This window comes from Pipistrellus kuhlii, unplaced genomic scaffold (assembly GCF_014108245.1).
Source record: "Pipistrellus kuhlii isolate mPipKuh1 unplaced genomic scaffold, mPipKuh1.p scaffold_m20_p_29, whole genome shotgun sequence".
In the NCBI taxonomy this organism is placed as follows: Eukaryota; Metazoa; Chordata; class Mammalia; order Chiroptera; family Vespertilionidae; genus Pipistrellus; species Pipistrellus kuhlii.
The window spans coordinates 7,000,335-7,026,735 of NW_023425528.1; the positions used below are offsets into that span (position 1 = coordinate 7,000,335).

At 36.6% G+C, this 26,401-nt stretch overlaps 1 protein-coding gene across 1 annotated transcript in view; it reads left to right on the top strand.

The window, feature by feature from the left end:
- The window catches only part of GUCY2F (guanylate cyclase 2F, retinal), a 99,560-nt gene that overhangs the window by 19,241 nt on the left and 53,918 nt on the right, over positions 1–26,401 (top strand). The window contains 6 exon segments of the mRNA XM_036454438.1: positions 4,550–4,567; positions 8,158–8,200; positions 11,668–11,939; positions 11,942–11,978; positions 14,134–14,218; positions 14,346–14,436. Of these exon segments, the coding sequence (XP_036310331.1) occupies positions 4,550–4,567; positions 8,158–8,200; positions 11,668–11,939; positions 11,942–11,978; positions 14,134–14,218; positions 14,346–14,436 (546 nt within the window).

Sequence of the window (26,401 nt, forward strand, 5' to 3'; positions counted from 1 at the left end):
CTAATCAGTAACAGGCAATCACACATAAATGAAAAACACCATTTGTTTGCAGAAGGCATTTATAAAACAAATATGTATTATACTCTTGGAGATCTTTTCTCACCTTCAAGCAACTCACAATGACAGCATACAGCCATGAAGATTAAATAAAATATATTTAAGAACGGAGCAATAAAACTGTAATATAGAATAGAGCTGTTCAAAGGGGCCTAGTAAAAAGAAATCTTGTTTCTGACCCAATTTCTGAACCAATTCAACAATAGGACAAGAGATCTGGTATATAAGAGGACATTACCTTTATTATTGATAAATCTTATATTAGAGAGTTTGGCTTCTATTTGTATCAATAGGTATTTGACCTTCCCACTAATGAATCTGAGGATTAAATCTGATGTCTCCATCGAGTCATCAAAATTACTAGACCACCATATTCCTGCCCTATGGCAGCATACCTTTTGTAAAATGTACAGCCTGGAGAAGCATAGAAGAGCACATGTTTAGTTCTCTTTCCAAACTAACCAGTCCAATTAAATCACTTCTCCTTTGTGGGAAGAAATAAGTAAGGGAGAAAAGAAAGGTCAACTGTCTTTTGCTAATAGAGCTACCTCTATATGAAAGAAATAATTTGGAATTAGAAAGACTTACTACCTTCTATCATATAAAAAACAATATTTAAATGAATGCATGTATAAATCATTGTCTTTTAAGGGCAAAGGAATGAAAAGGAATGGGGAGGGGGGAAACAGAGAAAAGAATAGAGAGTAAAGGCAAAAACAAGGAGGAAAAATACACACATGAAAAAAGATGAGGAATATAAGAAGAATATGGGGAGGCCAAAGATGCCAGATTAGAGGCCAGATGTAGAAGGCAGTAATTTTCAGGAGTATTTAGAATGACACATAGATAAGTTTTAAGTGCTCTAGCATTTTCTAGCATACTGTATTAATTATAATGCTTTTGGCTGTAACTAACAGACAGCTCAACACAAAATGATCCAAGTAATTTTCTTTTTCAAAATTTGAAGCTATGGGAGATTCAGTCAGTTGTTCATCAGCTCAGTGATGTCTTCAGTGAATCAACTTCTTTTCATCTTTCTACTTTACAAGTCATAGAATGCTAGCTTGACCTTATGATCTGGTTGCTCTCATGTGCCCAAGATGGCTGCCACAGTTCCAGACATCACATACAGCTGGACCTGTCTACAGACAAAAATGGGGAATGTTCCTCTTACAGAAGCTCTTCAAGCAAACTTCTCCCCACATGGTCCTGGTCACAATCTTGTCCCATTCTCATACTTAACCCAATAATTTAGAAAGATGAATGAGACCACTGTCTCATTAAACAAAATGTGAACAAAATCACATTATCCATGATATATATTCTCCTTTTTTATCCACTCTTTATTTCTTTATCCCGTGGACTGCTTCTCTCTCTGAATAAGTGATTCAGATGACACTTAGGTTTACTTATCTCTTTCTCTCTTGAGTATTGATAGCAAAATTTTTATTGATTCTTGTTCTGATGGAAAAAGCAACTACCAGAACTATTAACAGTGCTGGACACACATACACACACATATTTAATGGAATAAAATTAATCAATTTGGTCAAGAATTGCAAGGATTCCTCAAATTGCTAAGAATGGTTGTTCAGAACAGTTGTTTGGTGTACTCATAGGCAAGCCACAATATAGTTGATCCTTATATTTTTTGACAATGATATGGCATCACATAGATATAGACTAAATTGTCTTTGTATTTTAATTACAGAATTTAGGGAAAGAGGAATGTGTGTGTGTGTGTGTGTGTGTGTGTGTGTGTGTGTGTGTGTATTATCTTACCTAATAATAGACAAACATGTAAACTGACCATACTTCCACTATACTCAATTAGAGTGAGTATGCAAATTAGAAGGCTAAAGATGGCGACCGCCCAGTTGCTCCAGGCACTGAGTAGCCAGACAGGGCAGGATGCCTGCTATGGGAGGAAGGGTGGGGGGCAAAGGAATCTATAGCAGTGGAGTGCTGCAGCGAAGACAGTACTGCAGGCTCTTGAAGTCTGCAGCGAAGATGAACATGGCAGACTTTAGCTGGAGCAAAGGCCTGGGTCCTGGGTGCTGGAGGAAAGTTGGTGCTGGAAGCCAAGGGAAGGAAGGCCTAATGCACGAATCTCTTTGTGCAATGGGCCTAAAGTAAATATATATGAGCAGATGTTTTGATACAAAAAATTCAGACATTCTCTTAATATTTGAGCCAATCTCTTTGAGCTTGTGGAAAAGATAATTAAGGCAAAAAAAGAGCTACCATTAGCTTGGTTGCTAGGCAGCCTGTACTCAGCTTTAGACGAGAAAATAGAGCTAAAAATAATCTAAAGCTTATAAAAAGCTTGTTTAGAATCTTGTTTAGATGCACTTCCACCCCCCACTTTGCAGGTGCCTAATCTTTACCTTCATAACCAAAGAATGATGAAAAGTGAGACAATTATCTTCATATTTGTGATAAACAAAGCTTCCCTACCCCCATTCCTAAATTATGCTGTTTTAAGGCCTTTTTGAAGGCAGCTGGTATAGCAGAAAGAGCATATAATGAGATAAACTCTGGTAAATCTCAGCTCTCATTCTTTTTTTAAAATTACTTTGTTGATTTAGGTATCACATATTTGTCCTCATCCCCCTATTCTCATCCCAAACCCCTTCCTACCCATGCCCCCATCCCCTGTTGTCCACTGGTTAGGCTTATGTGCATGCATACAAGTTTTTTGATTGATCTCTCCCCCTTTCTCCCACCCTCCCCTACCTTCCCTCTAGGTTTGACAGTCTGATCGATGGTTCCATGTCTCCGGATCTGTTTTTGTTCATCAGTTTATGTTGTTAATTAATCCCCCTAGAAGAGTGAGATCATGTGATACAAGAAATACATTTACAAGAACTGAAAATGAGACAAGCAATAATGATTATGCTAAGAGGCAAATGAACCAGTCTGTAGTGAGTTTCTTTCTGGGCCAATAGTTCTTTTGAGTCCCAATTTCAATGTCAAACAGTTTCTTATGTATACATGTCAGCAATGATAATTCAGTTAAGGATGGTGGACAAATGGTGGTGATGCAGATCTGACCCTCTCTGGTTTGGTCCTGGGCAACCTGCAGTGATGAACAGCTGATGACTGCCAGTATGGCAAGGTGTCCTCAGCATCTTCCATCTCTGGACTGTTTCTCTTCTGTCTTCATGGCTGGAGCAGTCCTGCAAATTTCTCTCTGTTGCAGGAATCCACATGGTCTTGGAGTTGTTTTCTGAAAATATACAAAATATTCTCAACCAAAAGTTAATAAAGGAATATTTTCTATAAATTTGACTTGGGATCCTTTTTCATTTTTTGCCCAAACGATTTTCCTTTGGCTTGTTTTGACACCATTTGTGTTTTTTATGGGTGTCTTGCTGTTAGCATTACAAATGAAAGTTAATTTTCTAAAGTATAAATTTTCTAGATGTAATTTACTTACAGGATATTTTTCCTTACATAATATTCTTCTAGTACCCCCCCTTTTTTAATTCAAATATTTGGAGGCTTTTGGAAATTTTATAATGTAGTCTTGATAGCTTTTAAATTTTAATTTTTGCACTAAAGTATGACTGCTATAGGTTCATTACATGTTACATATTTTTACCATGAGATGAACTAACAATAAAAATTTTAGTTAATACTTTAGGAACAGCCTTTTGTCCAGTGAAATCAATTTTTCTAATAGTCGCTTATTTCTCAGCTCTCATTCTTATTAGTTGTGTGTCCTTGGGCAAGGTAGTTAGACTTTTTTTTTTCAATTACACTTTATGTTCAGTATTCTTTTAGGTGGATAGCATAGTTTCAGGTGTATAGCATAGTGGTTATATTACTTAGATATTTAAAAATATGTTTTTATTGAATTTTAGATAGAGAGTAAGAATGAGGGAGAGATATAAACATTGATGGGAAACATCATTATCAGCTGCCTCTTGCATGCCCCCTTCTGAGAATTGAGTCCACAACATGGGCATGTGTCCTAACCAGGAATCAAATCTCTGACTTCTTTGTCCATGGGTTGGCACTCACCCACTAAGCCATACTTACCAAGCCACTTAGACTTTTTGAGTCTCAATTTTTCTATCTGTAAAATTGATTAGTGGTCTACTTCTTCTAAGATTACTGTGAATATTAAACAAAGTAATGCTGTGTAAGGTGTCTAGCAGAGTGCCTGTCTAAGAGCTACCTTGCTGTGGGCCAGAATGATCTTTTTGATATGATTTAGCATTAAATTACAATCTGACTTCAGCTTCCTACTTTCTTGTTTACTAATAACTGGTAGAAACACTCAGTAGTTCTAGCTTTCAAAATTATTTTACTTTTAACATCCAAATGGTATTTTCTAAGATCAAATTTTGTAATTAATGTTCACTTATTTCTAGGCTCCTGTGTTGTTGTTTTTCCTATTCAGTCAACAGATCAGCAACTATTTATTAAGTACCTGCTATGTGCCACACACTATGTTGAACTCCAGATAGAATAGTAAACAAGACAGGATTTTTGTCAGTTGTATGTTGGAGTCAGTCCACAAAAGTCAATTGTGTGAAAATTGTTAGAGCAACACAGTTATATTTTGTGGCTACAATGCACAACTGATAAAAAATCTTGTGGTATATACTGAAAATATTTGGGGGAGCACTTTGTAAACTATATGATTGTCTAACCACTATGCTATACACCTGAAACTAATACAAAATAATATTGAATGTAAACTGTAATTTAAAAATAAAAATACAAACACAAACGTTAATAGTGTGCATCTTTTCTCAATTCAGTGTTAGTGGCATCATGATGGTAGCTTGAATCAGGCATTGAGAATATTTCCACTACAGAAATTGATAAGTGCTCCAAGTAAGAGGTTTTTTTTTTCTCTTTCTTTCTCATGGAGATGTTAAACATTTGCTAGCACATCATTTGTCCCTACTCTTATAGGGCTTCAATTCTAGTGAGAGATATAGGTAGTAAATGATTCAATAAAAATATGAAAAACATTGCTGTATTTTTGCTTTGCCCAATAACTTACAGTGGAATTGAAATGTCTGCACAAAGGCTATATTGCCTATAGCAATGGTTTGCAACCTCTTTTCTTCTATACCCTTGCTTCTTTAAAAAGTAAAACAGACAAAAAATAAAACCATAAAAGTGATAAATACACATAATTTTAAAAGTCAATAAATGTTAAAAGTTTTGTATCACCAACAAAGCAGTCCTAAGACTCCCCCCGAACCTTTATCAGAAGCAACACTTTCATGTATTTTAAGTCTCTATTTTGGTATTTACTTCTACATATACTGCCACTGGTCTCTTGATTTATCAATTTTTGTCATTATTCATCGCTTTTCTTCTATAGTTGAGAATTGTTATTTCATATACTTATCTTTTTTAAGCCTTCAATATAGTTATATCACAATCTTTTTATTTATTTAGTTTTTTAATATTGTACCTATGTAAATATAATTCATAGCTGATCAATGTGGTATATTATGGTAATAATTCATTTTACATATAACTTTTTATTTTTACTGGATTCATAATTACTGTATTTTTAAAATTATTTACCTTAATTTAAATTTGTAAGTCTTTCAGTACTGTCTGATAAAGCTATAGAAACTTCTAAAAACAATTTTATATATGATAAAACCAGTTAAATCTCTTATCAATTTCATTTGTTTTTCCTGAGGCTTTCTGTTCTCTTTCTATTCCAATCTAAACTTTTGCACAACTATTGTGGTAAGATTTCCCTTTTCATGTCTCTGGAAATTCCTTTCTTCTTTTTTATGTGCTGGATCCACTACTTTGTGAATCTTTTGTATCCCATTTTCTTACTTTACTCATTCGGTGGAGCACATCTTCTAATAGCTTCTAAGAGAGGTATACAGGAGGTAAACTTTTGAGATTTTGCATGTCTGAAAGTCATTATTCTATCTTCACTTTTGATTTTTGAGTATGTAAATCTAGGTTAAAAATATATATTTTTTCTCAGCAATTTGAAGACATGGCACATTGGCTTCTAGTTTCCACTGTTGGTGTTGATAAATCCAATGTTATTCTCATTCTTGATTTTGTGATGCAACCTATTTTCACTCCTTATCTACCCCAGAAGCTATTAAGATTATCTCTTTATTCTTGATAATATGAAATTTCATGATGATGTCTGATATATATTATGCTGTACATTTGGTGGAGACTTTCAATCTATCAATAGAAGCTTATTGTGCATAGAAAATTTTCTTGTTGTTTATTTGATAATTTCCTTAATATTGTCTTTGTTATCCCTGGAAGTACTCTTTGTTGGATATAAGATTGCCTGGGTTAATTTTCGTTTGTCTTATTATTTCTCTTGTGCTATCATATCTTTGTTTTTCATTTTTCTTTCTGGAAGAATTTGTTAGAACTCTTTTACTAATTTAAAAACAAAATTTGCTATCACAGTTTTAATTCCAAGAATCAACTTTCATTGTTTGGTTATTTTATTTTAATAACATTCTGCATTTGTTTCATGAGTATAGTATTTTCTCTTATTTCTTTGAAGATGTACATTATAGTTCCCTTGAAGTTATCTTCTCTGTATTTTCCTCAATTCCTAATTTTTCATGACCCTTTATTTTGATGTTTCTATTTTATTTTTGGAGCTTTCCTTAAATGTTTGGTGATTCTGCCTGCCTGTTTACCCTTAAGACTTAAAGTTCTAAGTGAAATAAGCCAGTCAGCAAAAGACAAGTATCACACGATCTCACTCATATGTGGAATCTAATTAATAAAATAAACTGATGAACAGAGTGGATTCAGAGACATGGAAGGATAGAATAGACAGTGGGAATCTCAGCAGATGTTTGGGAGGTAATCAACCAAAGACCTTGTATGAATATATGCATAAATCAAGGACATAGACAATAGGGTGATGAAGGTCTGGGTAGGGTGGGCTGGAGGGGGTCAATAGCGGGAAAAGGGGGATATAGGTAATACTTTAAACAATAAAGATTTGTTTTTATTTATATTTATTTATTTATTTATTTATTTATTTATTTATGTATTTATTTATTTTCATGGCACACATTTATTACACACTTAAATTTTGCCAGACATTGTTATAAGCAGCCTATATACATTAGTTCATTTTTTGTTCCTTTTAAAAAATTTAATAAATTTTTATTGTTCAGATTATTACAGTTGTTCCTCTTTTTTCCCCCATAGCTCCTGTCCACCAGGTTCCTACCCCACCCTCTGCCCTTACCTCCCCACACTGTCTTCATTCATAGGTGTATGCTTTTTGTTCAGTCTCTTCCTGCACCTCCCACTTTCCTTTCCCCCCAAGAATTGTCAGTCCACTCCCTTTCTATACCCCTGATTCTATTATATTCACCAGTTAATATTGTTCATCAGATTTTTTATTCCCTTGGCTTTTAGATTCACAAGCTGATAGATATGTATTTGTTGTTCATAATTTTTATCTTTATCTTTTTCTTCTTCCTCTTCTTAAAAAATACTTTTCAGCATTTCATATAATTCTGGTTTGGTGGTGATGAACTCCTTTAGCTTTTTCTTATATGTGAAGCTCTTTATCTGACCTTCAATTCTGAATGATAGCTTTGCTGGGTAGAGTAATCTTGGTTGTACAATAGTTTCTTGCTATACATCACTTTGAATATTTCTTGCCACTCCCGTCTGGCCTGCATAGTTTCTGTTGAAAAATCAGCTGACAATCGTATGGGTGCTCCCTTGTAGGTAACTGTTTTTCTCTTGCTCTTTTTAATATTCTTTGTCTTTTGCTCTTGGTATTTTAATTATGCTGTGTCTTGGTGTGGTCCTCTTTGGATTCTTTTTGTTTGGGGTTCTGTACACTTCCTGGACTTGTAATTCTATTTCTTTCACCAGGTGGGGCAAGTTTTCAGTCACTATTTTTTCAAATAGGTTTTCAGTATCTTGCACTCTCTCTTCCTCTGGGACCTCCATAATTCTGATGTTGGTATGCTTGAAGTTGTCCCAGAGGCTTCTTAGACTATCTTCAAGTTTTTGGATTCTTTTTTCTTTTTTCTTTTCCAGTTGAGCGTTTTTTGTTTCTTTGCCTTCCAAATCTTTGAATTGGTTCTTGCAATCCTCTAGCCTGTTTTTAGGTCTTCGTGTAATAGTTTTTATTTCAGTCAGTGTATGCTTAATTTCAGTTTGTTCTGTTTCATATTCTTGAGGGTCTTGTTAAATTTATTGACATTTTCTAGGAAATTCTTGAAAAACCTTATAACCGTGGTTTTGAACTCTATACCCAATGGTTTAGTTTCCTCCATTTCCTTCATTTGTGACCTGTTTCTTTGTCTCCACATTTTGGCTGCTTCCCTGGATTGATGGAGTGGTTTTGTGTGCTAGGTGTCCTAGCAGGGCCCAGTGGCTCAGCCTCCCCAGTTACCTGAGGTGGACACTTTTGGTGTGCCCCTTTGTGGGCTATGTGTTCAGTCTTATTGACGTTAAGCCTAGATTGTTGTTAGTATCACTGGGGAGGTGGAGGGGGGAATTGACCTCCAGGCCAATTGGCTGTGAGGATGAGCTGTATCTCTGCTGGGAGAGCTTTTGTGCTCAGCTTGGATGGGGTGGAGTCTCAGGGCTGAGCAGACAGCCTTGGTTTCCCATCAGCCCCGCCCTACAAGGCCTCTGTTTCTCAGTATCCTATGGCAATGGCTGCACACACCTCTGAGAGAAGGCTCCCTTGAGTTTCTCCTGCTGCCAGACAGTCCAGTTTGTCCCCGAATGGGTCTGTGCATTTAAAGTCTCACCCAGAATTGGAGTTCAGTGCAGTCGGGAGGTTTTGTTTCCCTCCTGAATGAGAAAGCTGGCCATGTGCTTGCTGCCCGCCCTCTCTGAGCAACAGGAGTAAGCCAGCTGCATATTCAGCTGCCTGCCCTTTCCATGTACACAGGTCTCTACACTTCTGTCCTCCACAGCTCCTCTGGGTCTCAGTGTCCTTTTATCATTCCTTCTAGTTGCAGAATTTCCACTCAGTCACCTTTCCAGTGGTTCTGGACAATGTCCTCTCTGTATTCCTGTTGCAGTTTTGAAATTATTGTATGAGGCAGCAGTATAGGTGTTTACCTATGCGATAACAGATTTTTTTCCTCTTTTTTTTTTTTTTTTTTTTTTACAATATCTGTAGGTCTTGCCTGTTGGGCTACTCACTTTATTCAGAGAAGACTGCTCTAATCTCGTTCCCGCTGTCAGTATTCTAGGAACCACATTAGGGGAAGGAGACTGGGACTCTTCATCATTAAGTATGAAGACTTTAACTCCATGTCTCTTTTTCTGTGTGGCCCACCTAACTCCCAAAGGAATACAAAGGAAGGTGGTAGGACACTTTCCTTTGGATCAAGTGTCCCAGATCTGAAGCCAGTCTGAATTAATTTGACCTCTTTTCCATGGAGATCTGACTGTTTTTAGTAGAAATGCAGATGGTGATGTCTCACTGATCTTTACACAGACAATCAAGCAGCCCTCCCTCTTTTAGAGCTCTGCCTCACAAGAACTTCCATAGTAATTGGTGCCTCTAATTCCTAAGCCTTTCCGAGATTCTCAGAGGGCAAATCTGCTTGTTGCTTACCAATATTCACCTCTTCAAGTACTTAGGTTTAATCACCCTCCACTCTGCTAAATTAGTTGCCAGCAGCTTTTCATCTTCATTTTCTGTGGTTTCGAGTTACAGACATCTGCTAATGCCATTAGATACGGAGGTTTTTGTTCCTTGTTCTCTTTGTTTAGGAGTGAAGTTTATGAGAAGGAAGAGAGTGAAGAAAAAATATTTACTTATCTTTAATCAGGAAGTCATAAAGAGGTTAAAAAAGGGTGTCACTAATTAATTAATTAAGCAAGTATTTTATTAAGCTCAAATATAACATGGTAGTTAAGAGCATGGGCTTTGAAGGCGGACTGATGTGAATTTACTTAAGCTCTTTTTTAAATTTTTTAAAATTGAGAATAATACTAGTAACTATCTCATACAATTATGAGGATTAAATAAGTTAACAAGTTAACACACATAAAGAGCTTGCCTGGAACCTTCAGCTCCTTAATAAATGTAAATTATTATTGCTATTAATGTTATTATTTTAAATATATTTTTATTGATTTCAGAGAATAAGGGAGAGGGAGAGAGAAATAGAAACATCAGTGATGAGAGAGAATCATTGATTGGCTGCCTCCTGAACTCCCCACACTGGGAACTGAGCCTGCAATCTGGGCATATGCCCTAACCAGGAATCAAACCCTGACCTCCTGGTTCATAAGTCGATGCTTAACCACTGAGCCATGCTGGCTGGGTGGTTATTTTTATTATTACTATGGGCTAGTCCATGTGCAGGTAATATAATGAAGAACAAAGATGAACAAGATCTTTCCCAGTGAAGGGAACAGTTTTAGTATTTTAGGGCAGTTAGACATTGGTATAAAATTGGGACTTTGTTATGTATAGATCACAGATTCAAGACTGGAACAAAAGATTTGAACACTGCAATTCCAGGATGATATTACTAGAGTCCTGTTTCCTCTTCAGAGATGCAAATAATAGTAGCTATTATGTGTTTAGCACTTACTCTGCATGATTATAGTTTACATAAATGATTTCATTGAGCCTACAGATTAGGTATTAAAAGCTCCATTTTATGGACAATGAAATTGAAGCTCAAGGTAACTGGCCCAAGGTAATACAGCTTGCAAATGGCAGAGCTAGGATTCCAACAAAAATCTGCTACCAAAACCTTACCATTTAACAACACATTAGCCTTTAAAGCAATTACACTGTGTCCCATGTCTAGTGCTTTATTCAAAGTAACATTACTAAATAACTAATACTTTGATTGGAATGGGTTTGTCGGATTGTTTTCCTTTGATATAGGAGGTGATAGGGCTTAATGAGGACCCATGAAAAGAGAACAATAAATCAGAATGAAGAGACTAGGAGAATGGGACACCAGTTACAAATTTACTAATTTGGTCTCAGGATGATTGGGCAAGTTGTATTACTTTGTAGCTTTATATTTTGGCACAGAATAGACTTCTGAAATAAGGTTTTAGTTGTCTGCATTCTTCTCTTTTATTATATTCCCTTTATTCAATGAAATTCCATTGGCTACAAATGCATATTTCTGGAACACATATTTTGGATATCCCCCCCCCCCCCCCAAATGTGGTCTTATTTGGCTAAACAAAGGAAGTCCTCGGTATTTCTCAGCTAGCTTGGAGGACCTTAAGCTCCTTGCACCTATTGTTAATTGTATTCTTATATATCCCTGGCAAACAATTAGAAAATGAAAATTTCAAAATTTCTGTTTACAATATCACCAAAATCATAAAATATTTAGGAATAAAGCTAACAAAAGGAGACCAAGACTTCTACATTAAAAACTATAAAATATTGCTGAAAAAAGTTAAAGAAGACTTAAATAAGTGGAAAGATATAATATATTCATGGACTGAAAGACATTATTTTTAAGACGACAATATCGTTATGGTAAACTATACTCCATATGATACCAATAAAAATTTCAACAGAAAAAAAAAGATAATTGTAATTTTTAAAAATGGGTTTCACTGTGGTTTGTAACTATCTACAATTCAATTTACTTATCACACAAGCCGTGAATAAAGCTATGAAAGAAAATGGATGGGCTAGTGCTGCCAGCCTAGTTCATCATTCCAGAAACATGCAGTTCTGTGCATTCAACCAGTTGGTAAAAACAGATTCAAATTGAAATGCAATTTCAGAATATGTAATCCTGGACACCAAATGGAAAGAATGGGAACTCCATGGAACTTACAGTGTGGATGTGGAAACAGAGCTGCTACAATTCATAGTAGGGACTCTCATTCACTTCACTTGTGGCAGGCCTCTTAGAGCAGATGGAAGTTCATTTGTTCATTTGCAGAAGGGAAGATCAACCGAGGAGGTAAGGAATGAAAAGTCACTGGTAGTCAATTTTATTCAGCTTGGTATACAAGAGAACCTCTTTAGGGATATTTAAGTATTAGAACACTCATAGAATCAATCATTTGCATTCAGATGTAATAAATGTCTTGGCATGCTGTGTAGTCAACTTAAAATAATGACAATGAAAGGTACTTTACAGCCTTGAGTAATCATCCACAATTTAAAAGCTTCCTCCACTTGTTATTTTTTAATTTAAAGTTTTATTTTTTCAATTATAGTTTGCATCCAATATTATTTTGTATCAGTTTCAGGTTACAGTATAGTGGTTAGACAGTAATATACTTTACAAAGTGGTCCCTCTGGTATTTCATATACCCACCTGGTACCATACTAGAACATAGGTAATACAATATTATTGAATATACTAGAGGCCGGAAAAGGTGTGGGGGGGTGTCCCTCAGCCCAGCCTGCACTCTCTCCAATCTGGAACCTCTTGAGGGATGTCCAGTGGGATCCAGCCTAAACAGGCAATCAGACATCCCTCTCACAATCCAGGATGCTAGCTCCCAACTGCTCACCTGCCTGCCTTCCTGATTGCCCCTAACTGCTTCTGCCTGCCAGTCTGATCACCCCCTTACCACTCCCCTGCCAGACTGATTAATGCCTAACTGCTCCCCTGCCAGCCTGTTTGCCCCTAAATGCCCTCCCCTACAGACTTGATTGCTCCCAATTGCCCTCCCTTGCAGGCCTGGTCCCTTCCAACTGCCCTCCCCTGCTGGCCATCTTGTGGTGGCCATCTTGTGTCCACATGGGGACAGGATCTTTGACCACATGGGGGTAGCCATCTTGTGTGTTGGAGTGATGGTCAATGTGCATATTACTCTTTTATTAGATAGGATTATTTATGCTGTACTTTACATCCCATGACTATTTTGTAGTTACCAATTTGTAGTTCTTAATCCCTTTAAATTTTTCACCCAGAAACCCAGCTCCCCTCCCATCTGGCAACCATGAGTCTGTTCTCTGTATCCCCTAGTTATTTTTAAAAGGATCCTACTCTCAGAAGGATTGTAACCTTCTCTATCTTTTGTAGTCTGCTGTCCCTTCACCCCTTGCTAGAAAGACCACCTGTCCTTCCCTTGGTGTATCCAAATTCTATGGATCAGGTTTCACTGCAGAAATACCATATCTAGCCCCTCTCCTCTCTGAACTCCCATTGAACTAAAAGTCTATACCTCAGAGATTAGCACAAAATTGCTTTTCAATTGTTCCTGAATATTGATTGTATCTCCTCCTGTCAAATAGACTGATCCTGAGGGTAAGAGTTATAGCTAATAATTCTTATCCCCTCCCAAACTGCCTGACACAGTCAGCCTCCAATAAATATTTGCAGTTTGGTTGACTGATGGAACTCTGGCCTGTGAAATAGGGAAAACTCTACCAAATTTCTGAGAGTCAGAGGGGAACTTTGGAAGGATCCATATTATTGATATGTAAATGTACACCACAACCTTCTAAAACCAAATGCATATATTTGAAATGGACTTTCATTTCTATTTTACTTTAGTCTGGCATACCCAACCACCTCTTTACTCACATCATTACATATTTTCCCTCTGAAATGTTAGTAATCCACCCAAATATTTAGATTTTTCCAGAGACCAATTTATATCCTGATGAAAACACTAATTATCAAAACCAGACTCACCCTTGAAGGACAAGTGCTACTTTTTTTTATAAAAAACTCACAAGGTTTATGGGCTCTGGTGAATTAGAAAGGTCTTTTATTTTATGAAGGCAACATAATACTTACCCTTCACAGATGAGATAACATATTTATGCTGAAGAACTCTATTGCTATCCAACATAAAATAAGGTTCTCAAAGTTTTCCATTCGTGGACTTTTTCTTTCAGAGAAACACCCAGGTCAGCCCTAATTCATGTGATTTGCTATTGTCAGAGTGGTGAGTGGTTTTGCTTCAGAACAGTGAAATTGCTTTCTGTGTACATAAAATCAACAAGATAGACTGTGCTGTAGAAAAATAGGATTAAGTTAGGTAGATGTGGCTTGATTTTAGAGTCACCAGAAAGCATGAAGAGTCTCTTTGTGATGCCATTTATTTACAGCCTCTCTTTGATAATGCCATTCTTTCTCTTCCTTTTTTTCTCTTCAGGCATGGGCCCTGCCTTTGCTGTGATGGTTTGCCTTACTTTGCTTTTAACCCTGCTATTTATTAATGGATTTTCTTACTTTATAAGGTACATTTTTATTTTTTGTATATAAAAATATAAGCCCATAATAACCTTGTTAATATTAATTTCCAGGAAGTCATGTTGTAGTACAATTGCCTCATTATATGACCCATTGATTTTCTTTTTATCATAGTGATTTACCATTCCTACTGGCCTCATTTAGGGTGAAGCTGTTCATGATGCCAAGAATAACTTCTTCAGTTGTGTTGTCAGTGTTTTTGCCTGTGAGTAGATATGGCTCACAACACTACCATAAAATAAGGGAAACTAGTACTTCAGGGCCTGTCTACTCCCTATCTGTCCTCTTTTTTCCACTGGCAGTATCTTTCCTTTCCTAAATGGTATAGACTTGTAGTGAACAGAGTTTGGACATTTATAAAATTCTAAGAGTTAGGCAGAATTGGCTACAATCCAAGAGTTAGGGATTTTGATACTAACTCACAGGATTGTAGTTGGGGGTTAAAGAAACCAAAGTAGCTGAAACTGGTTTTGCCCAGGTTCGATTCCAGTTAAGAGCATGTACCTTGGTTCTGGGCACTTCCCTAGTAGAGGGTGTGCAGAAGGCAGCTGATCCATGTTTCTCTCTCATTGATGTTTCTAACTCTCTATCCTTTTCCCTTTATCTCGGCAAAAAATCAATAAAATATATTAAAAAAAAAAGAAAAAGAAAAGAAAGAAACCAAAGTACCTAGAACAATACCTGACTTGCTCATCAAATGGTAAATCTTAACTCTTTCCCAGACATATGAGACTTGCCTTATGATAGTTGGGAGCCCAGAATTCCCACTTTGACATTCATATTCCAGATTTTTACTATCCTTCTTCCTTGGACCAAAGCTCTCCTAGCTAATCATTATTACCATCCTTGTCATCATTCTTTGCTTTCTCCTTCAAATCCCTTAATAGGTGACAGGATCAGGGATAAATGGCTGAAGATGGCTTAATATGACATCCTTTTCTTCTAATAATTGCATTTTAACAATTGGGCCCTCCCTCATACTAGGATGATTTAGGAAAAGTGAAAAATTAAATCTATCACAACTCTCCTGCTTTAAGCTTTCCACCCTGCAAGCCACACCTTTGTTATCTCTTTGTAAGAGTGGTACTAACAGCAATGTGATGCAAATTTGGTAGGAAATGGAATGGAACTTCAAGAAATAATGTCTAGAGTGTATTAAGTAGCTATATAAATTTGGACCAGACACTAAACCTCTCTTGGCCAGAATTTTCTCATTTTATTTATTTATTTTATTTATTTATTTATTTATTTATTTATTTATTTATTATTATTATTTTTTACTTTTCACATTATTATTATTTTTTAAAATATATTTTATTGATTTTTTTGCCCCTCTCCCTCCCTCCCATACATACCCTCCCTCCCCAGAGTTTTATGTCCATTGGTTGTATATACTTATATGCATGTAAACAAGTCCTTCGGTTGATCTATTATCTCCCCCAGATCTTCCTCCCCTCCCCACTGTAATTTGACAGTCTGCCTGTTGCTTTACTGTCTCTATATCTGTCTCTTGGTTCATCAATTTATAATGTTCTTTATCATCCACAAATGAGTGAGGTCATGTGGTGTTTCTCTTTCATTGATTGGCTTATTTCACTCAGCATGATGTTCTCCAATTCCATCCAGGTTGCTGCAAATGATGAGAATTCCTTCTTTTTTATGGCAGCATAGTATTCCATTGTGTAGATGTACCACTGATTTTGGATCCAATCATCTGCTGATGGGCAACTAGGCTGTTTCCAAATTCTGGCTATTGTAGATTGTGCTGCTATGAACATAGGGGTGCATATATCCTTTCTGATTGGTGTTTCTAGTTTCTTGGGATATATTCCTAGGAGTGGAATTACTGGGTCAAATGGGAGTTCCATTTTCAGTTTTTTGTGGAAACTCCACACTGTTCTTCACAGTGGTTGCACCAGTCTGCTTTCCCACCAGCAGTGCACGAGGGTTCCTTTTTCTCCGCAACCTCGCCAACACTTGTCGTTTGTTGATTTGTTGATGTTGACCATTCTGACAGGAGTGAGATGGTACCGCATTGTTGTTTTGATTTGCACCTCTCGGACAGAATTTTCTCATTTTAAAATAAAGAAATTAGATTAGATGATCTTCAAGAGTTCTTTCAGCTCTGAAATTCTAATGACTTTGACATCGTGGATTGAAACTATAACAAGTATAGCTCCTAGTGTTTAATATGTCGATATTGCTGTGAAAAAAAAGTGTTATCCATTTTCCCTGTAATTAGAAACTTGAGAAAGCCTTTCAGAGTAATAGATAACTTATGAATTGGTAAAATACACTTGATAAATGTTAACAGCGGACAGGACAGCACCAGATGTTACCAGTGGAGCTAGACCTCAGTCCTTGAGCTTGGCTAAGAAAGAATTTAGTGCCAAGAACTCCAGCATAAGAAGTTTATTTAGAAAGTCATGGAGGTAGAAGTGATCTGTAGAAGAATTGTGCCAGCTGAGCTGCATGGACCCAGGAAACGCATTATAGTGGCAAAAGAAGCCCTTGGAACTTAGGAAAAAGAAAGGCAAAGAAAACACACCTGGGGAACTGAAAGGTGGAAAGGCATATGTGTGCTCCAGAGAGAGTTGGTCCTTCGTCTTAAGGGGTTTTATCTTTTTTTCCAAAAGTGGGGATTTTAAGGGAGGTCTCAGAGTACCATCTCAATAAAATATTCATCAGCTTTCCAGGTCTGTCCTTTTATGATTGTGGTCTCTACTGATTGATTGATGCTTGGGACAGGGGATTATTAGTCACTGATGTCAGCCATGGTGTCACTTCATCTGGATTTGCTGCTTTTCTAAGTATGAAGCTGAAACACAACTGAGGCTTAAATGCTATCTCAAGTTTCACCAAAACTCTGTCTCTGTGGTCAATAGACCTGAGGCTTTGTTCCTAAGATTATTTGATGCAAGACAGAGCCTCATTGTAATGGGGGCTTAATGCTTAAGGGAGTAGTGATGCAAGTGCTTGTGTGGGAATAATATGAGGCTATTCTCTGGCCCCCTTGTTTCTCCTAGAAGGTGGTCTACCACACGACTAGCAACATGCCAATGAAGAAAAGGTCAGGGGAAAGATCTGAACCATATGACTAAATATATGAAAGTCATGGGGTCTAAATCACATGACTAGCAGTATGCTATGGGAGGAAAGGCCATCATAGGGGTGAGGTCCCACCCTACAGTACTTGTTTTACCATTATTAGGCACCCCGGGCTTTCTGCCCTGATGACTTTCTGCACCTGGCTTATCATTCCTACTCTGCTCATGTCTGTTTAATTGCCCACTATGTCAATAAAAATATTACTTCAAAGGAAGTTTTTCTTTTTAATTTCTGCGACTGTTACATATCCCTGCTCACAGCAGAAATTTAATGTCTGTAATTTATCTGCTTCCAAAGAATAAAGTATTTAAATAACATCATTAACTACTTAGTGAAAATAAATTTCATTCAATAAAAAAGCTTCCCCATTCAGGGAGATTTGAGGACTAATAGGCTCTGGCTACCCAGTGCCAAAACATTCTATGGTAAGGTGGAAAATGGAGTCACTCAGCTGTTTGTGTTTGTTATCACCCCACCCCCACCTCAAATGACTGGTTTGTTTTTTTCCCCATGGAACTCACTTGTTCTTTGGGCTTAGAGTGAGCCCAATTGCAATTCTTAGTAAAGGGAGGGAAAAAATAAATGAAAATCATGGGTTTGGCAGGCATTTGTTTGGAGCTTGTGGGCTGAAGGGCAAAGAAGACTGGAGAGGAAACTGATTGGAGTGGGACATGATTAGTGATTAAAATGATTGGAGAGGAAAATGAATTTGAGACAATTGGTACTCAGAGTGGTCACAGAAAACTCAGAAAGGGGAGAAGAGCACATCGTTTTCCAGAGTAACTTGGTTCTTGGTTTTCAGTTTACAAAGCACAAAGGATGCCTTCTCTTTGCTACCTACCTCCTTCTCTCTGCCCACACGGCTGCAATCAGACAAGCTGAGTGGCTGATTAGTTTCTGTAATAGATGGTGATTACTTGCAGGAGAGTGACTCTCTGTTCCTTCATTTTCTGTGTTTTGATTAAGTTTTTTTTTTTTTTTTCCTTCAGAATTAAGGACATACAAAGAATTCAACCACCCCAAAATAAAGGATTCTTTGAACCCCTCCTTTCTCTCTCATCCAAAACAGATTGCCTTCTCCTTTCTATAAAGATCTCATGTGTTTTGTAATACTAATTATGATAATGATAATAATGAGGCCTTATACTTCCATAGTGCTTCATGATTTTCAAGGCACTTTCATATATATTATCTCATTTGATTTTCAAAACAACTATAGTATAAAAGCAGATAATGCAAGGGGAATTATCTCACTTAGATGAGGACATTGGGGCATGAAGAGGTTAAATTATTTATCAAAGGTCATTTGGCTAATAAATGACAAAATCTACACTATACCCCAGATCTTTAGATTGGGAGTCCAGTTCTCTTTTTACTTGAATATATTCTGCATCATGATTATTTTGACAGGTGTACCTGCTTTAAGACAATTGCCTACATTTATGAAACAGATAAGTTAGGGAGAGATGTTTTACTTTGCCAATAGATTCATATGGTTTACCCAAGAATTCACTACAGAGCTCTTTTATTTTTTTCTGCAAGGCTGTATCTTCCACAATGATAATGGACATATTTGTTGGCAGACAGAAACACATTAATTGTTTGTTTACAAATCGGTGGAATCACTGAAAAAACTGACTGGGTTCTGGTTCTTAGAGCTACAGTGACATTGTAGATTTCTTAGAGCAAGTTGACAAAGCAGTTTGATTCAGTTGTTTTCCCCACTCTGGCACTTAACTTTAGTATTTTCCATAGGGTAACCATTAAGGGGTTACAGAAAAAGTAAATACAAACTGTAGCTGTCAGACACCCAAGACAGAACAAAAGCAAACAACCACATGGACTAATCCAAGAATCCTTCCAGGTGCTCAAGTTGTCCCATTAATTCAACTGAGATGACCTACCTGGCTATGTGGGTAGATATCATAAACTCCTATGTATCTAGTAATTGATTTTTAAGAAATAATTGCATTCAGTGCAAATTAATAGGCACATTTGCAGAGAATCAGATTTAAACTGTGTCTATGTAATGTTCAGACAAGAGACGAGTTCAGTAAAAGAAAACAACAACGGTAAATCCCACATGTTTGGAATCAAGTAGATAAAGCAACCAAATGATTGATTTTTTCCACTTTTCAAACTGTTGCTTTGACAACACATACATGCAACTTTGTAAGACAAGTGGTCTTGTGGAAAAAAAAATTGGTCCCATGGCCAGGGACCAAGGATTCAAGTTCCAGCTGTGTCTCACATAATTTGCTCAATTTTTATTTGTTTCTTTAATGTGTTTTTATGACTATAAAATAAAGATGAATAATTATTGGCCCTGGTATTATTAGAAAATAAGCTATGGCATATGAGAAAGGGCATTGGGTTCTTTAAAAGTATTCAGACATTATATTTTTGAATGTGCCCTTGATGTGGGAATATTACTTTTTTATCTCAGATACCATACCATACAACACTTTCCCCCCTCCCTTTGATGTCTCTTGAATAGCATTTTCACTTTTCTCTTTTGGTCTTTGTAACTCTGCAAGTAGTGAGTATGAGGGTTTGTGCCTCTCTTTGCTGTGGGTACTATGAAATAGATCCATGTGTGGTTATTCTCACAGTTGTTTTGTGTATTTTTAAACTTTTATCATAGACAAATTTACCCTGGGCTTGAAAAATATCTATCCCTCTATGCTGACATGCTTGTTTCAGATGTCATATAAGTAAAATCCATTTAGAATTCTACTGATTTTGGAGGATGTGACAGTTATCAATCCTCATTTTGGCAGTAAGGTAAGGAGCTTCTCTTTCTCTTGTTGTACTATTCAATATGGTATTTACAAGCCACAAGTGACTATTGAGGACTTGGCTTGTAGCTAGTCTGAACTGGGCTGTAAGAGTAAAATTTTCACTGGATTTAGAAGACAGTTCAAAACCATGTAAAATATATCATTACATTTTAAAAATATATTAATTACATGACACATTATAATACATTGTATATATTGGGTTACAGTCTATTATTAGAGTTTATCTCATCTTTTATCTTCTTATGTTTTTTAATGTGCCTACTAGAAACTTAAAATTATATATGTGGTTCATGTTACATTGCTATTGGATGGTGCTGTTTAGAACAGTAATGTGGAAGTGATGCAGTGGACTTTGAGCAACGATGTGCTTTTTTACTCTATGTATCACCTCTTTATTCATTTGGACTCAACATTTGATTGCTAGTTCCTCAAGGGCACATCTTTTTTTTTTTTTAATGTTAGCCTAAAGCACCTGACATGGTGCTGATACTATAATAGGTGCTTATGAAAGTTTTATTAATGAATCAACTAGTGAAAGATAGTTGAGTTTCACACAGGGGTTCTGTTCAGATTTTGATTGTGTTGTAATTCATGATCTTTATTGAGGGGCTGCTAATAAGTTCTGGCCCCATGCTAGAGATGGCATATAGTTTCTGCCTTTAACAAGATTAGAGTCAAGTCAGAGAGTCATATCACAGTACACAAAAAAGATTATGGACATATTGCACAAAAGACACTAGAAATATGATAGTACTTCAGATGAGACAGATCAGTGGATAAAGGCTTTCTAGAGACCCAGTACTGAAGATGTGTCTTAAAGATGGAAGAATAGGATTTTTCTAATCTCACAATAAATTGTGAGATTAAATATAAAATTCTGGATTTCTGGGTATTTTTTAAAAGGTTGGACAATCTAGCAACCAGATGGAATATCCAGATAAATGTTTGTGTAGAGTTTAGGACAAACCCTTCTCCTCAAATGCTAGTTGTTCTTCCTATACATGTTATCCTCTGATATTATTGAAATAATAATTCTAAAGATTATTCATTTATTTATTTTTAAAGTATTCATGTATTTATTTTTTAGCCTATACTGACTCTTGGAGTAATGGGTTACTATCTTCTGTGTAAAATATAAATATTTTTTATTTCACTTAAGTTTCTGTCTTTCAAGCTTTAAGAGGCTACCCCTTGTTCTAAGATACTGGAATTTGGCAACCAGAACAAATCTTGCATCAGTTGGAGAGATGAACTGTTTCTTCTCAGCAGGAAGAATTAAGCAGGGGGTAAAAGGGAAACTAAAGTGCCTTTCTTTCCCTCCTAAGTGAGGCCTTCCCAGTGTGGTTTCCTTGTTTTGTTTGAAGGTACTCCCAAAAGCATCAAACATTCTAAATTTCAATAGTAACTACAAAGAAAGTCCAAAAGAGGACAGAATGGGTTTTTTAATTGTCTACCACATTGGGTTTTCAAAGTGAATGCTTTCTTCCATTGGATAAATTATTGACAGGGTCCTAAAACACCAAAATTGGCAAAGTATGTATTTACTCAGAGTAACTGAATGCTTTGAGTTAAATTTGTGGCAGTAAACCTCTGGATCATTCCTTGTTCTTAATTCAACTTGCTTAAAGTATAAACTTGAGGTACTGGGGAATTGACAGTTTTACTCTTTCAAAAACTACAGACAAGATGATCATATAGCTTTTGAATGTCAATGGAATGGGCTGATAGTTTTATACATGTATTAACACCTCCAATATTCCAAAGTAAATCTCACTTACCTAAGCCAGTCTCTTGGTTTTCCATCTGCAAAATGAGGGTTTGAACTAAATTATTTATCTTGGTTACTCATTAAAATCTCCAGATGACTGCTAGCTGGTTTGGCTCAGTGGATAAAGTGTCAGCCTGAGGACTGGTGGGTCCCAAGTTCCATTCTGTTCAAGGGCACATGTCCAGGCTACAGGCTCAATCATCAGTGGGGTGTGTGCAGGAAGCAGCCAGTCAATGATTTTCTTTCATCATTGATGTTTCTATCTCTCTGCTCCTCTCCTTCCCTCTCTGAAATCAATAAAATATATTTTATTCATTTGATATGGGATGGGCTTAACCATTTCCCTTATATGTGCAGCCATGGTTGAGAATTGCTAGACAAATAGATTTCTAAGGCCTCTTCTGGCACATATATGCTATGATTTTCTGATTCTATGGAAGAACCTATGTGTTGAATTATGTATGTTTTATTGGGTGGAGTTGGAAGGTTATAGTGTAGAATTGAGAAGGGAAAAAATAAACATATATATGTAACTGGCTTTTAATAATATGTCACATATGTCCTCATTTGGGAAGGAGGCAGAAAGTTCAGTTAGTTCCCATAATGACTGTTGGTCAGTCAGATGAGTATTTCTAAACTATATAGGCCAAAAGGGGCCTTCACCTGCCCAAAGGAGTGTGTTAGTGAGAATAATACCACACACTGAACTCAGTATTAAGCTGATGATGGGGTGCAAAGAAAGATAGCTGGAACTAGAAAACTGCCTAGGTAGGGCTGAGTTGGACTCAGGGAGAGAGCTTAAGTTAATTGAATCAAAAGATTAAACAATGAGGTCCAGTATTCCATCTGAAATTGTCCTCTATTAGGAGCTTTTTAAAATATATATATATTTTAATGATTTTTTTACAGAGAGGAAGGGAGAGGTATAGAGAGGTAGAAACATCGATGAGAGAGAAACATTGATCAGCTTGCCTCCTGCACACCTCCTACTGGGGATGTGTCTGCAACCAAGGTATATGTCCTTGACCACAATCAAACCTGGGACCTTTCAGTCTGCAGGCTGATGCTCTATCCACTGAGCCAAACTGGTTAGGGCTATTAAGAGTGTTGTAAAGAATATTTATTGTCTAATTTCTGTTTAAATAAATAACATTTTAAATAAAATGTATCCTGCTCAGACTCTTTCAGAAAATTCAAGAGGAAGGAACACTTCCAAGTTCATTCTATGAAGCCAACATCACCTAATATGAAAACCAGATAAAGATAACACAATGGAAGAGAATTACAGGCCAATATCCCCCATGAACATAAATGCCAAAATCCTCAACAAAATTCTATCAAATAAGATCCAGCAGTACATCAGAAAGATCACACACCATGACCAAGTAGGATTTATCCCAGGGATGCAAGGATGATACAATATTTGCAAGTCAATAAACATGATACATCACATAAACAAATTGAGATATAAAAATCACATAGTCATATCAATTGATGCAGAAAAAACATTTGACAAAATCCAACACCTTTTATTGATAAAAACATCTTAGCAAGGTGAGAATAGAAGGATCATACCTAAACATAACAAAAGTCATATATGACAAACCCACAGCCAACATCATACTCAATGCGCAAAAACTAAAACCTTTTCCTCTAAGAATAGGAACAAGACGGGGATGCCCACTCTCACCACTCCTGTTAGACATAATGCTGGAAGTACTAGCCATTGCAATAAGACAACAAGAAGAAATAAAAGGCATTTAAATTGGAAAAGAAGTAAAACTGTCCTTATTTGCAAATGACATGATACTGTACCTAGAAAACCCGTAAGACTCCATCAAAAAATTATTACACTTAATAAATGAATTCGGCAAGGTAGCAGGGTACACAATTAATGCTAATAAATCTATGGCAATTCTATACACCAATAATAAACTTACAGAAAGAAAGATTAAAGAAACAATCCCATTTACCATTGCACCAAAAAAATTAAGATAAGTAGGAATAAACTTAACTAAGGAGGTAAAAGACCTGTACTTGGAAAACTATAAGACACTGAAAAAAAGAGATAGAGGAAGACATAAACAGATAGGAGAACATACTGTGTTCATGAATTGGTAGAATCGACATCATCAAAATGTCCATACTACCCAAAGCAATCTATACATTCAATACACTTCCTATTAAAATACCAATGACATATTTCAAAGACCTAGAATGAACTTTCCAAAAATTTATCTGGAAAAAAAAGACCCCAAATAGCTGTGGCAATCCTGAGAAAGAAGAACAAAGTAGGTGGGATCACAATACCAGATATCAAGCTGTATTACAAAGCCACTGTTCTCAAAACAGAATGGTACTGGCACAAGAACAAACATATAGATCAATGGAATAGAATAGAAATCCAGAAAATGACCCAAACCACTATGCTCAATTAATAGTTGACAAAGGAGGCATGAACATACAATGGAGTCAAGACAACCTCTTCAATAGATAGTGTTGGTAAAATTGGACAGATACATGCAAAAAAAATAAAATAAAACCAGACCACCAACTTACACTGTACACAAAAATAAACTCAAAATGGATAAAGGACTTAAACATGAGATGGGGAAACCTAAAAATACTAGAGGAATCCACAGGCAGCAAAATCTCACACATATGCCAAAAGATCTTCTTCACTGATACTGCTTCTAGGGTAATGGAAGGTAAAGAGAAAATGAACAAATGAGACTACATCAAAATAAAAAGTTTTTGTGTAGCTAAGGAAACCATCAACAAAACAAGAAAGCCTACTGCATGAGAGAACATATTTGCCAATGATATCAACGATAAGTGTTTAATCTCGATAATTTACAAGGAACTCATACAACTTAACAAAAGGAAGATAAACAACCCAATCAAAAAATGGGCAACTGAAGCAAATAGGTACTTTTGAAAGAAGACAGAAAGAAGGCCAAGAGACATATGAAAACATGCTCAAAGTCACTAGTCAACCAAGAGATGCAAGTCAAAAGAACAATGAGATACTATCTCACACCTGTTAGAATTGCTATCATCAACAAATCAACAAATGGCAAGTGCTAGTGAGGATGTGGAGAAAAAGGAACTCTTGTGCACTGCTGGTTGGAATACAGACTGGTATAGCCACTATGGAGAACAGTGTGGAGTTTCCTCAAAAAACTAAAAATGGAACTCATTTGACCTAGTGATCCCACTTCTAGAATATATCCCAAGAAACTAGAACCACGAATCAGAAAGAATTTATGCACCCCTATGTTCATAGCAGCACAATTCACCATAGCTAAGATTTGGAAATAGCCTAAGTGCCTTTCAGCAAATGAGTGGATCAGAAAACTCTGGTACATCTACACAATGGAATATTACACTGCCATAAAAAGAAGGAGTTCTTACCATTTGTAACAACAATGGGTGGAGCTGGAAAGCATTCTGATAAGTGAAATAATCCAGGCAGAGAAAGATATCACATGATCTCACTCATTTATGGAATATAATGAACAACATAAACTGATGAACAAAAACATATCCAGAGACAGAGAAACATCGATCAGAATGTCAAACCTCAGGGAAGGTAGGAGACGATGGGGATAAGGGAGATCGATCAACCAAAGACTTAATGCATACATATAAGCCTAATCAATGTACACAGACAACTGGGGGGTAAGGGCATGAATGTGGGGGTAGGGGGTAATGGGGGAATAGGGACACATATGTAATACCTTAATCAATAAAGAAATTTTAAAAATAAATAAAATTTTCATGAGAATTACTATTGAAAGATCTGGAAGTTCCAGAAAATATGCCTAAAGTAACAAATACCTAATAGGAAAAGACAGACTTCTCTAAGGATATGCCATAACATTGTACTACACTGACACAAATTCACACTTTGATTGACACATATGCATACCATTCATAACTTCACAGAAAAATCAACCTTTATTTCATATTCTCTTGGAGATGTGAAAGGAAAGCCAGATGAGCAGACTTCTTGGGATAAAGAATTGTGAATGGCAGATGCAGGGGGAGCATGTTGTGATCCTGCTTCTAATAGCTACAATCTAAGATAGAGGATTGAGATAGGCATTAGTACAACCCTGGCACACACAGAGAGAACCCACTGAAATCATCATTCTTCTCCATTCTCTGACTCCATCTGTCTCTCAAGGCCTCTCCCTTTGTTTCCTTCTTTCTCATTTCACCCTCTCTCCCTTCACACCCTTCATATTCATCTACCTTTCCCAGAACCTTTTCCCCATCTTTCCACCTTCCTCTATACTCTTTATAACTCTCTCTCCTCCCCTCTCTTTCCCCCCAAACACCTCTCATCTCTCTCTCTCTCTCTCTCTCTCTCTCTCTCTCTCTCTCTCTCTCTCTCTCTCTCTCTCTCTCTCTCTCTTTCTCATCAAATCTGAAAAGAATCTAATAAATCATCTAAGTTATCCAGCTGTGTCAGTGAGGAAACTGAGGCT